The 12,447-nt window shown below is 36.4% G+C and overlaps 2 protein-coding genes across 11 annotated transcripts in view; one reads left to right on the plus strand and one right to left on the minus strand.

Moving 5' to 3' along the window:
• Window positions 1-489: 489 nt before the first annotated feature.
• lsm8 (LSM8 homolog, U6 small nuclear RNA associated) lies at window positions 490-4,532 on the plus strand. The gene is made up of 4 exons (XM_088645474.1): window positions 490-630; window positions 1,642-1,682; window positions 2,086-2,213; window positions 3,570-4,532. Exons 1-4 carry the CDS (start codon window positions 600-602, stop codon window positions 3,658-3,660), a joined length of 291 nt encoding a protein of 96 aa, XP_088501600.1. The 5' UTR covers window positions 490-599; the 3' UTR covers window positions 3,661-4,532.
• A 1,669-nt stretch (window positions 4,533-6,201) lies between these two features.
• The window catches only part of LOC148655185 (alanine and arginine rich domain containing protein), a 46,871-nt gene continuing 40,625 nt past the window's right edge, over window positions 6,202-12,447 (minus strand). For 9 of the 10 annotated variants that reach the window (XM_088645463.1, XM_088645466.1, XM_088645464.1 and 6 more), the window contains 4 exons: window positions 11,598-11,833; window positions 10,998-11,259; window positions 7,918-7,963; window positions 6,202-6,802 (listed from right to left, as the gene is read on the minus strand). In XM_088645463.1, coding sequence (XP_088501589.1) covers window positions 6,654-6,802; window positions 7,918-7,963; window positions 10,998-11,259; window positions 11,598-11,833 — 693 coding nt within the window. In that variant the 3' untranslated portion in view covers window positions 6,202-6,653. Of the gene's footprint in view, window positions 6,803-7,917; window positions 7,964-10,355; window positions 10,414-10,997; window positions 11,260-11,597; window positions 11,834-12,447 lie in introns of all 10 variants that reach the window. The other variant, XR_015941207.1, reaches the window with a different exon arrangement.

A 12,447-nucleotide genomic window follows, 5' to 3' on the forward strand; every position in this document is an offset into this window, starting at 1 on the left:
TAGATGTTTTTGTATCAGACATCTAAATTCAAAACTGAATTTGATAAATTTCGTGTTTTGCAACTTGCAAAAAGAAACCTTTACGAGTTTTTCCCGTCGTAACGGGATTGTAGCTGAATTTCACACGCACAAACCTGGATGCAAAATAAATATTTCTGCTTAATTTATTAATTTGTGAAAAACTATATATTAATACATTGTTTCAATTCCAAACATGAAGATGTTTAAAACAGAAATTGAAGATTACACTAAAATACAAAAAAAGATGTTAAGAATAAGAAAGCTAATTGGATATTAACGAATTCTGTTATCTTATTCGGACATGTTAAACTAAAATCCCTGAAATTAATGTTCCATGTTATAGAAGAACAATTATATTGTTCTTGTGTGTAGATGTTTTTGATTCTCGGATGGTTTTTTCATAAAGTAGGAAAACAATCTTAGTGACGTGCAACAACATCGATGTATCAGTGAACATCTAGTTGGGCCTGTGTTTCCCATCATTCCTATTTCCGCTGTGTGTGATTTGTTAGCTACGAGGAGAGTATCTGTTTGAAATCAAGCTCAGTTGTTCGAAAGCTGGAGTTTTTGGGTAAATCATGTCTACTGCGTTGGAGAGTTATATCAACCGTATCCTTAACCCGTTTGTTTTTAGAGTTCTGAAGTAATGAGTGGACAGATGTGATAGATTTATGTGTGTGAATTGTCGCTTGTAAAGGCTTATGAATTGTCAGGGTGGGCCTAGCGAATGCATTTTCAACACCGTTGTGATTAGCGGACATAGGCACAAAATAAAAACGACAGAGAAGCCTCAATGTGGTCTAATGGTCAATACTTGGGAAAAAAAGATGTCCGTGTAATTATGTGAACACGAACGTAGTGCCGCATTCAAATTAGAATTTAATTAAAAAATTCAAGACTTTGTTAACCTAGTTGAAGATAGTGTTACCAGTAGCAAAATGTTAATAAGTCAATATAATAAACGAAAACGAAGCTTCGTAATGTTCTGAACATATAGTAGTCCAAAAGGTTTTACTTTATTTCATATTTAAGATTTAGGTAAACTAGGGTAGGGTAGGTATTGTAATTCAGTATAACAAAATCTGGAGCTTTTAAATGTCATACCCGTTGCAGACCTAGTTTACCCGATTTTAAGTTTTTATGTTAAAACTTTAATCGCCTCTTTGTGCATGATTGTAGAGCAGACCGTATAAGTAGTGCTTTTTAAATTAAGCTGTGCAGCAGCTAGAAAAGAGTATTTGAGGTTTCAAGACGTTTTTGAAAAAAAAAAAGGAAAAATATTCCAGTGAGTGAGTGTCCAAAGTCTGAGAAAGTATGGGGCTTCATAGTTTCTGCGCTTCATTTTTATTGCAATCAAAATTAAACCAGTATAAATAAAACATACTTTTAACATCCAGACACCTGGAGCGTTTTTTGATGACGTTCCGTGATATGGAAAGAAAATCTTTGAATGTCCAGGCTAGGAAAAGTCAGTTCCTGAGATATATCAAAGCAGGAGTAGACGTCATTAATTCTAAGATGGACTTGAACATGTAGAGATGAGATGGAGTAATGATCTAAAATAATATATATTTTGTGACTTTTCCACCAATGCATTATTCCTTAACTATTGGAACACAGGCACCGTGGCAATTATTACATCAGATGGAAGAATGATTGTGGTAGGTCTACTGTGGTTGGACTAGTAATATAGTAGTATCTACTGTATATAGCATCAAAGAAAGCACTACAGTATATTGTGAGGCAACAAGTAATAGGTTTATTCCATGCTGAAGAGACAAGAAAGAAAACAACTTTTCGGGTGTAAGTGTTTCTCCACAGCTGAAACTTTGTTTTTTTCTCTTTTTAGCATGGAATAAACCTATTACTTTTTCCTTTTCAGCCTACACATGCTGATGCTTCTACCCATCTGAGCTATGTTGTGAGGATGTTTTTAGACTATGTATCTTGGTATGAAAAATGTTAGGGAATGTTACCATTGGCAGACACTTGAAGTATCCTGGGTTACTTACATTATAATTGTATAAATTAACTTACTAAGTTCATTCTGTCTGTTTTTACTAGGGGACACTTAAAGGATTTGATCAGACCATTAATCTGATTCTTGATGAGAGCCATGAGAGAGTGTTCAGTTCAACGCAGGGAGTTGAACAAGTCGTGCTTGGATTATATATTGTTAGGGGAGACAATGTGTAAGTATTTAGACTTTTTAAAAAATATTTAACATTTTACTATTATGGTGTTTTCAAGGTTGTGTTTTAAGTTATAGCTTCTAAACTTTAGGCTGTTATTTGTTGTATGAGGTGCAGTATAATTGTGACTTTTGACCTTTTTGCAACATTTCAGAAAACATTGCACTGGAGTATAAACACTAATAACAAAAGTTTTTCTGGATTGTTGCAAAAATAAAGTCAATTTTAGCTTGATATGAGTCTGATGTAGGAGCACCATGGTGGCACAGTGTATAACTTGGCTGCTTCTCAGTGCTGGGGCCCTGGATTCAATTCCAGCTCTGGGGTGCTATATGCACAGAGTTTGTGTGTTCTCCCTACGTTTCCTCTGGGTGCTCCAGTTTCCTCCTGCAGTCCAAAAACCTGCTGGCAGGTAAACTGTCTTCTGGGAAAGTTGGCCCTAGATGTGTCTGTGTGCCTGCCCTGCAGCAGTCTGCTGTTCTGTCCAGGGTGTACCTCGCCTTGTGCCTGCTGCTTGCTGGGAAAGGGCCCGGCTCCCCTGCGACCCTGAACTGGAAGAGGCGGTTAGAAAATGGCTGGATGATTCTGATGTTCGGTTGTTTCATCTTTATTCAGCAAGTTTCAAATCTGCCTTATAAGGTGATAGCTGAAAACCAGCTCCACTCATGTACATTAACAAATTGATTATTGGGGATACAATTGGCTCCTGGGTGACCTGTGCAGTGCGTGTCTTTTCCAGCATGAAATCAGATTATTTCTGCCTGTGCAACTCTCCTGTCATTTTCTAAATTGCACCAAAACGTCTAATTGCCTGTATAATATGCCATATAGAATACATACATCTTCTTTGTCGTATCTTCTAACCCGCAGGAAAAACTGTCCTGAAGCTAGATCACTGTACTAGCTTGTGAACTAACTGGTTATTTTATTATTGTAACGAAACAATCTTATCCTGAACACGATTTGACCACAACAACTAGTCTGTCTGTCTCATTTTTCCCATGTGTCTGCTTTCTATCCTGCTGGTCTGCCACAAAATATACTTCAATTTTTACCGACATCGATCCTTTTTGATTTTGCTGCTCTCATAGAAACGGGGACCTCCTGATTTTGTTCCCACATCATGCACATGCGGTTACGTGCTTGGAATGCAGCCACATTCATTTTCCCGCAAAGATTGAATTGTGCAAAGTAGAATTTTGTATACTTTACAGATTGTTATACATTTTTTAAATATTATTTTGGATACATTTGTATGCTAACCTTATGTTAGTAGTAATTTCCTAAGTATCCTTTTAACATTTATAAGCTGTGTAATGTGTTGTGTATATTTCATTCATTTGATTTTTTTGACAGGGCTGTGATTGGGGAAATTGATGAAGAAACGGACTCTGCTCTGGATTTGGGCAACATCCGCGCTGAGCCATTGAACTCTGTTGTCCACTAATAGTGCTCCAGAGAAGGACTTTTCAGATGTCTCTAGCTTTAGCATCAAATGATAGAACTGGATAAACACAGGAAATGTGGAATTTCATTATTCAAGGACTTTTTAAAGATTTGTTCAGACAATGTCCTTAGGTAATTTTGGAACAGAGAAAAAAGGAAATGAAGCATATTGAACTAGTATGCTTAAAATATATCTGGTTTTATAAACCCTGGCAGCATATTGATATAAAACCTACAGCAGGAAGTGCTTATTATATTATCAAGAATTTTATTATATTATCAAGAATGAAGTTGTTTTCACTGCATTTCTATAAAATCTTTATCCAAGTAAGCTAAGTACTCTGTGTTGTTGTAAGTAAAACTTTAATGCATGTGAAAGCTATTTTTTACATAAATACAATGGTATTGGGTATATACATCTTCTGTGTTCTTATATGACAAGCACATATTTTAGTATCTTTTTGCAGTTTTACACCCCCAAAATCTGAGTACATCTCAGTGTATTTTGGTACTCTTCTCAAGATGTTGTGGCATTTGTAAACAAAATATAAAGGATTAGAACATGATACTGAGGAAAAAGCATGTAGCAAAAGGGAAAATATGTAAAAACTGAAGCAGTCTTTATCAAAATGGTAGTGTTTGCAGAAATTAGAGAAGGAAAAATCAATCTGAAAATAATTGACTTTAAAAAACTGTTCTGCTTTAAAGCCATGGCTCAGGTCAGATTGTTAGCAATCAATTCTCTCCTTTGCTAAAACGTTATGGACTATAGAATGTGTATATACTGATACTGGCTGTGTATTTTTGTGGCTTTACTAAGTGACTATTTAATCCTGTTTGAAATTAAAGTTTAAAACTTGTCTTTAATAATAATTTACACAATATTCTTCTTTCTTAAGTTAAAATGAGAGGGTTTGGGCTCGCATCTTGTAGTTTCAATGGTACTATATCCAACAAATTGTATTTTCAGTATGGGGTTTCCCTAGCAGCTCAACTGGGAAAGTAGCTCTCCTGAAAACTGGTTGAACTCTTATGACCACAAGGTCAAGTCAGAGTCATGTCACTGATAACCTGTGACCAGAATTCACCAAATGGTGGTGCAGAATTAACTGAGCACGCCCAAGGGAGGGTTGGATTAGTAGATCAGGGATTTCTTGGCGTCACAGCCACTCCAGGAGCCTCCTAGGATGAATGTTTGGTATGGGCCTGTGTTGCCCATGGTGTAGTAAAAGATGAATGGCTCAAAGGTGGTGAGTCAGAGGAGTCCGACAGAACCTGGATTTAAGCATTTTCCAGTCTGTGGCCACCGGGTTCAAAACTGCAAGCTGTGATGTGTAAAACATAATTGGTGATTTTAAATAAATAAAAAAAAACCTTTTTGGAATGAATAAAGTGATGTTACAATTACTGAATTAGTATTTTCTGGTCAGAATACATTAGTATGCTTATAAAATGCAACCATAGTGAACAGATTTCTGCAAGTAGCCTCTGCTTCCTGTGCAGTATAGACTGGACTCTCCACTAAAGTGCTTTACAGGTAATGGGGACTCCCCTTCACCACCACCAGTGTGCAGCACCACCTGGATGATGCGACGGCAGCCATAATGTGCACAGTACGCTCACCACACATCAGCTATCAGTGGGTACTAGAACAGAGTGATGAAGGCATTTCAAAGATGGGGATTATTAGGAGGCCATGATTGGTAAACGCAATCGGAAATCTAACTAGGATGGCAGGGTTACACCCCTACTCTTGTCGAGAAAAATCTTGGGATTTTTAACAACCACAGAGAATAAAGACCTTGGTTTTACGTCTCATTTGAAGGACGGCGCCTTTTTAAAGTATAGTGTCCCCATCACTGTACTGGGACATTAGGCGCTGCACAGACCGCAGGGTGAGTGCCCTATACAGGCCCCACTAACACCTCTTCCTGCAGCAACCTTACTTTTTCCCAGGAAGTCTGCCATCTAGGTACTGACCAGGCTGTGATAGTGCTTTCAAGTCTCTCGCATTGATAGGAGTGGAAAAACAGGCTGAGTAATTTGCTACAGTGATGGGAGATGAATACTAAATTTGATTACCTTGATAACATATTGCTAGATTGAACTTGAGTATTACACATTTTTAAATTTTTCTTTCCAAAACAGAATTCACTATAATGTAGCTCAATTTAACTCTATTGTTAAGCAGCTCTGTTTCTCATTACAGAAGTCTTAATCTGTAACATTCCTGAAGTGATTTGCAAGAGGCTTTATTAGGAAATTTGATAGCTGGTTTAAGCTTTAACCTAAGTCTTTTAAAGTTACTACCTTTCTTGATTGTCAAGTTCCTCTGTAATGTCACATTAAATCTCACACATGACCATGCTCTTGTACAGTGTCTTCCATGGACAGTATTTTCCTTGTCAAGATAATTTAAATTTGGTGACAGAAAAATTGCTAATATGCTTTTAGGTCACCAACAAACCATTGTGGCTGCACAACTATTTATTAAAGTGGAATTAGGAGAACTGGCCAGCACAAGAACACAGAACACACGACATTTTAGGAAATGAGAAAAGTACCATTTAATGATGAATAGCAAATATAAGATGAATATAAATTATATGGCAATAATGTTCCAAGATAAGTATAATACTTATTAGAAAATGGAGAATACATTTCAGACAGACCATTATATTCACATAATGTGCAACACTTGAGAACTTCAAGCAAAAGGTACCGATATTTTGCATACCAGGAAAACAATGTGAACCTGATACATGGGGGGAGAACAGATGAAGTACAAATTACAAAAAATACCTAGGCAGTTAATGAAATATGGCTCTTGACAATCTTGAGATTAAGAAGTTGTGTAGTGTTTCTCCTGAGCAATTAAGAGCACAGTGCAACTTTTAATTTTCTACTAAAAGCACAAATGATAAAGAGGTTTGCGTATGCCTTGTTTATAGTTCAAATGTAAACATGTATAACACGTAACACTTGTTCATAATATTAAATCATGTAGTTTTTCTTTAAGACCTCCAAGTATTGCTGAGTAGCTCTGGAAACAGGATCCTGATCAAGGTTTACACTCTTCAGAGAGCCGGCCGCTGAGCCCACAGGAGACAGTCTGGCAGACCCACCTTCCAGCTCTGCGGTTGCTGCCAATGAGCAGAAAAGTACAATCAGAAATACAAAATCGAAGTGTCTCTTGCTAAGCAAGATAAGAATGCTGAAGTGTTCAGTAGATGCTTCCATAGATGCTTTTGAACAACTTGAGCTTCTGTGGAGAATTACTGGATTATATTCAACATCAGGTGTCTTGTATACTTGAATGTTGCCTCCCTAGTGGCTCAACTGGTAAAGTGTCTTATAGCTGACAGTGACTGAGATTCCCTAACTGGAGGGCTGAGTGCCTCCATGGGTTTCAGTGGTGTCTGTAAGGAATATGCCTCTCCTCTAGCAGAGCTGCAGACAATATTGGGGCAAAAACATGGATAATGAGAAGTATATAACTGTAATTAAGGGATGGTATTGGGTTTTAGAATTTAGAACACTACTTCAAGGGGACCTGATTTAAGTATTGAAAATTTCAAAAGGTGACGGACTGAGTCTACCCAGACTTTAAAATCAACAGTGAAACAAACCAGAGGAAATGATGCAAAAAGTGTGTGGGACTCTGATATGATCTCTTTTAATTCACAAGTAGTGCTATTATAGTAATCTACAGTACACACTGCAGATACTGTCTTTGATCAAAGAATCAAATAATCACCCTCACACAATAACTGACCCCTGCTCTGTGAGGTCATCATCTTTAGAGTTTAGATTCAAAACTTTCAGAAAGAATGTATTCAAGGTTTTAAAAAAAACTGTCAAGGAGGCCATAGGGCCACTAATGTAAACCTATATAAACATATGCCTTTCTTCTTCTGGTGCAAAAGGTTAATTCAAATTCTGTTTGGGGTGGTTAATAATTCAATTTTAAGTTTATAATTTTAATTTATAATTATTTTTTTAATTTTAAATTTGAGCAAGTACACAATCCATTTGTAGATTCTACAACAATCGGTTATTAGTAACTACAAAATACAAAGTGTTTGGTTTGTAATATCAGTGATGACGCATCATGAGAACATTTATGTTAAATGACTGACAATACAAGGTAGAAATCTAAAAGGCTGCATATAAATGTAAAAAGTAAAAGATCTTTAAAAAACATTAAACTAAAATTAATCTTTGGTACTGTTAATTTAGGAGATACAGTCAAACCTACCGTGGTCTAATTCTTTTGAGATATTTTTCTCCAATTCATTCTGCATCTGTAAAAGACAACAAGTAAAAAAACAGCTTTTGAGTCAGAGAAGCATTTTTATTGAAGAGCTTGAAGAATGCCCTTTAAAATTAAATATTATCTGGCAATTATACTACAACTTTTGCACATGGAAACATTTTACCTTGTAAAGCAACTGACATTTTTAACTTATAATAATAATAATTGCTTACACTTATATAGCGCTTTTCTGGACACTCCACTCAAAGCGCTTTACAGGTAATGGGGTCTCCCCTCCACCACCACCAATGTGCAGCATCCACCTGGATGATGCGACGGCAGCCATAGTGCGCCAGAACGCTCACCACACATCAGCTATTAGTGGGGAGGAGAGCAGAGAGTAATGAAGCCAATTCATAGATGGGGATTATTAGGAGGCCATGACTGGTAAGGGCCAATGGGAAATTTGTCCAGGACGCCGGGGTTATACCCCTACTCTTTTCGAGAAACGCCCTGGGATTTTTAATGACCACAGAGAGTCAGGACCTCGGTTTTACGTCTCATCCGAAGGACGGCACCTGTTTACAGTATAGTGTCCCCATCACTATACTGGGGCATTAGGACCCACGTGGACCACAGGGTGAGCGCCCCCTGCTGGCCCCACTAACACTATTCATCAATACTTTGAAAAACCTGTGTTCTAAAGCCTGGAGTTCTTAGTGACACACCTCACTAAGGTCAGAGGAAATACATGTGAAGAAAATCTTTTTTTTGCTTTATTGTATCTTTTTGCTTTCAATTACCACTAAGGAATTACACAAAGCATTATTATTATGTTTAACTACACAGGGCATGGGGGAAGGTCACTTAGGTGGCTATATCCATTTCATATGGTTTTAAATTTAATTACAAACTGTGTTATGGATAAATCAATCTTTGAGATAGGCAAACAGCACAAGTTGGGGTGATCTTTCATTTCCAACTCCTCCATTAAATAATTCTAAACACAAGAAACAAAAATGGGTTTCTAACATAATTTTGTCACCTCCAAACAAAATAACTGTAATATGGATATAAACGAACCATTTGAGAACTGAACTGTTTTCCATAGACCTATAATGGCTGGTTAATGAATTCAATTAAAAAATCTCATTAAAGCTTAATAAACCGATTAAAAAACACTTCATTCTGGAAATGTGCAGGTGGCAATATAGGTGACAATGTACACAACATACTGATATGATCAAAATAATTATGCCATTTGCACATTAATGGTTGTAATTCAAACCCATTCATGCTTAAATGAATGAAACGGGGGCAAAGGAAGTAAGTTAATTACACATAAGTGGAAATCCATTAAGACAAATACACTCTTGAAATCAGTGAAGTACAAATAAGAAATAAAAACAGGAGAAACTATTCATTTAAAGTAAATTTTCAATATGGCACAATCACAATATACTGATATGCTGTAGCTGCACTTACAGCAAATTCAATACTTCATAAAAAGATAGTACTACACCCATAGGAAAAAAAATACTTCAGGAAGAATAAGATAATTCTTGATAGTTTTGCATTACAACCTTTGTTCCTATATGAGGGATTTTTATATAATCTATTTAAATGCTTTCATATGAATTAAACTAATATCTGCAAATAATATTTCAGATCAGTGCCTCCATGCTTAAGATATACAGTATATCATATTGCATATCAGATAACTAATATGAAAGTCAAGATGAAAAACTACAAGCTGGTAAATCTTGAAGAGACAAATGAAGACAAATGAAATGCCTTGTAATAATTCCAGAGATAACAAAAGGGCTTATAAACTCCAGTGCACTTGTAGTAAATAAGTAAAACAGCAACAGAGAGTGCATTTTACCATCTAGGAAAGTAAGGGCATAAACACCTTAAGGACAATTTAGCTAATGAAACTATCTTAGTTTAAATTCTCTTCCTCTGAACTATTTCAGATTCTGTAACGGCTATAGCTATACTTCACATTTATAAAAGCTACTGAAAAAATAGGAGTTATTAACAATAATTTTGATTAATGAAACTTGCTGCCAAACATTAAAAATTGTTAAAGTCTTAAATTTTGTTTTAACAATACACCTCAACAGTTGTGATACGACAGCCATTCATTGGTAATACATACCTATTAAATTATTAGTAGCAGCACTTGGATAGCTAGATCACAGCATTTAGATTTTTGCTTGATGCCTAGCTATAGTATTTTGCTTAGTAAATATCTTACTATTTTTATTCACCAGTAAAATTTCAATTTAATTATTAAATATTACTTGGTGTCAAATTTTCCTAATGAATTTGATTCTTGTGTCCCTTTACTTAATACTTTAATACCTTAATACTAAGAAGGTAAGGAATATTAGGCAAGGAATATATATAGAGGAAGTGAATTACACACAACTACACACCTTGTTAGGTATCTGGCTGAAGAGAAGAGAGGTGAGAAACAGACTTTTGAGCTAGGAGCTGAAGAAGTAAGAAACAGAAGTTAAGTGCAAAGTTCTACAAGGCTCATACTTCAGGGATTGCTGTGAAAGAAGGGCAAGTACAGAGGAGAAGATCCAGAAATAAGGAAATAAAAGATTAAAGAAACTCCTTAAGTAACTCCTAGGTTCAGTTTCAAGAAACTCAGGAAATTTGTACCCAATACAAATTCATCAGGTGAAGAGCTAAAATATATGTCAGTGGTGTATGTTAAATTAACATGCATAAACTGTATATACTTCAAAACATCAACATGTTTCACCTACAGTCATGCAACCCATGATGTTACACACAATAATTGTGTGAAACTGTACTGTAATTAAACTACAGGCAGTTACTGTTTCAGAACTATGACAACCTTTCTCTTATTTTGCCACAAAAGATGTTATAACACCATGAAAACGTTTTTTTTTTTTTACTGAAGAAACTACAGAACTACAGAATAAAATTCCATAGAAAAAACTGCAAGCCCAAACCAGTGAAATCTTAGTGAACTTTCTGAAATGTATGCATTATGGATAACACACCACAATACCATTTTTTAATTATCTGTTTTAAAAGCCAACCTTTGCTAGGTATGCCTCCACTCGACTGTTCTGCGACAGCCCATCTCCCACTGGGTTGAGAAAGCTTCCTCCCAGACTGAGGTTTCTATTCAGAGGCCCAAGGGTACCACCAAACGGACCCAGGCTTCCCTGGAGCTGATTCATGTCAAGCACTGGGCCTGCAGTCAGGCTTCCATTCACAATACTGCTGGCGATCAAGGATTTACTGCGCTGCCGTTCGCCGAGCAGCTTTGTGTTGGCTTCTGCCAGCCTCTCGTTTGATCTGAAATAAATCGGAAAAAAAGAAGAACAGTGACCAGATTGAGAACATTAGAAATGTTTTTATTTTTTATGTTCCTGCCACGTTTTCCTTGAATAGGTTAACAACCTTTAACCATTTCTAAATGTCACATGCTTCCTGCCAGTAGTCACCGAGTTGCTCCTTGGAAAGTCCTGAAGAATACGCTGCCCTCATCCTCTACACAGATATTATTACTATCTTCCCCTATATTCTGGTCATCATTGGAAGGCTCGAGAATATCTCCGTGGAGGAGATTGATGGAATGTTTTTCATTAAAAAAAAAATATATATAACACGTAATACATTAACTTCTGTTTTACCTTTCTAGTTTGGCTGCTAAGGACTTGCGTAACCTTAACTCGTCTGCGTACAGCTCTTTGTAGCGCTCCAGCTCAGTCTGCGTGGAGTCCCGCTGGGACATGTGGTCCTGCTGGCTACTGCGCACCCTGCTCAGCTCGCACTCCAGGTCTCTGATCCTCTGCTCAAGCTGGTTCCTCAGAGTTGCCTCATTAGTGGCTTTAATTTGTTCTAAGGCTTCTTGAGAGGCTGCTTGAGTCTGAAGGATGAGTTAAAAGAGTAAATAGTTCAATTCCATTCACATTTGTAACGGAGTTTTATTTAATGAGTCTGTAAATGTAATACTTGTTTACGGAAAGGGGTAGGAATGCTGACTAAATATAAAATAGGCTGCAAAGGCAGATTATTTAGTCTTAAAATTAAAAGTTTTTTTCAAATAACCCATCCATTCATTATTCCAAACTAGGGCTTTACAAATAAGAAACACTTAGGTATAATTAAATCTACCTTATCACTTTATGTAACTGCAATGAATGAATCAATCCCTACTTTTTTAAAACGTTTTATTTAGTGATGAAATGGTTTACAAACAGAACATTTCGGAAACAGCAGAATAAACATTTGCCTTCATCTTACATTTTTGTTACATTGTATATATAAAATGAACTATTTACACTCTGCCAGCAGGTATGGAGGGCCATACAAATAAATTACAAATGTTTGATAAGAAACACAACAAACAACAAAAAAGTCCACATGTAGATATCATTGCATATTTTCTCGTAAACTAGAATCAGGTCCCTGTAGGGAGATAAATTTAATCCATGTTTCCCGGTATTTGCTAAACCTCTCTGCCTGCAATCTGAGAGAAAA

Source organism: Lepisosteus platostomus, chromosome 9 (genome assembly GCF_059453375.1).
Source record: "Lepisosteus platostomus isolate fLepPlt1 chromosome 9, fLepPlt1.hap1, whole genome shotgun sequence".
NCBI lineage: Eukaryota > Metazoa > Chordata > Actinopteri > Semionotiformes > Lepisosteidae > Lepisosteus > Lepisosteus platostomus.

Bases quoted from the DNA above. Each gene is read 5' to 3' on its own strand.
- lsm8 (XM_088645474.1), top strand. From the start codon at position 600: ATGTCTACTGCGTTGGAGAGTTATATCAACC. The intron at 1,683-2,085 runs GTAGGTCTACTG...TGTTTTTACTAG, and splicing joins CAGATGGAAGAATGATTGTG to GGGACACTTAAAGGATTTGA. The intron at 2,214-3,569 runs GTAAGTATTTAG...TTTTTTTGACAG, and splicing joins ATTGTTAGGGGAGACAATGT to GGCTGTGATTGGGGAAATTG.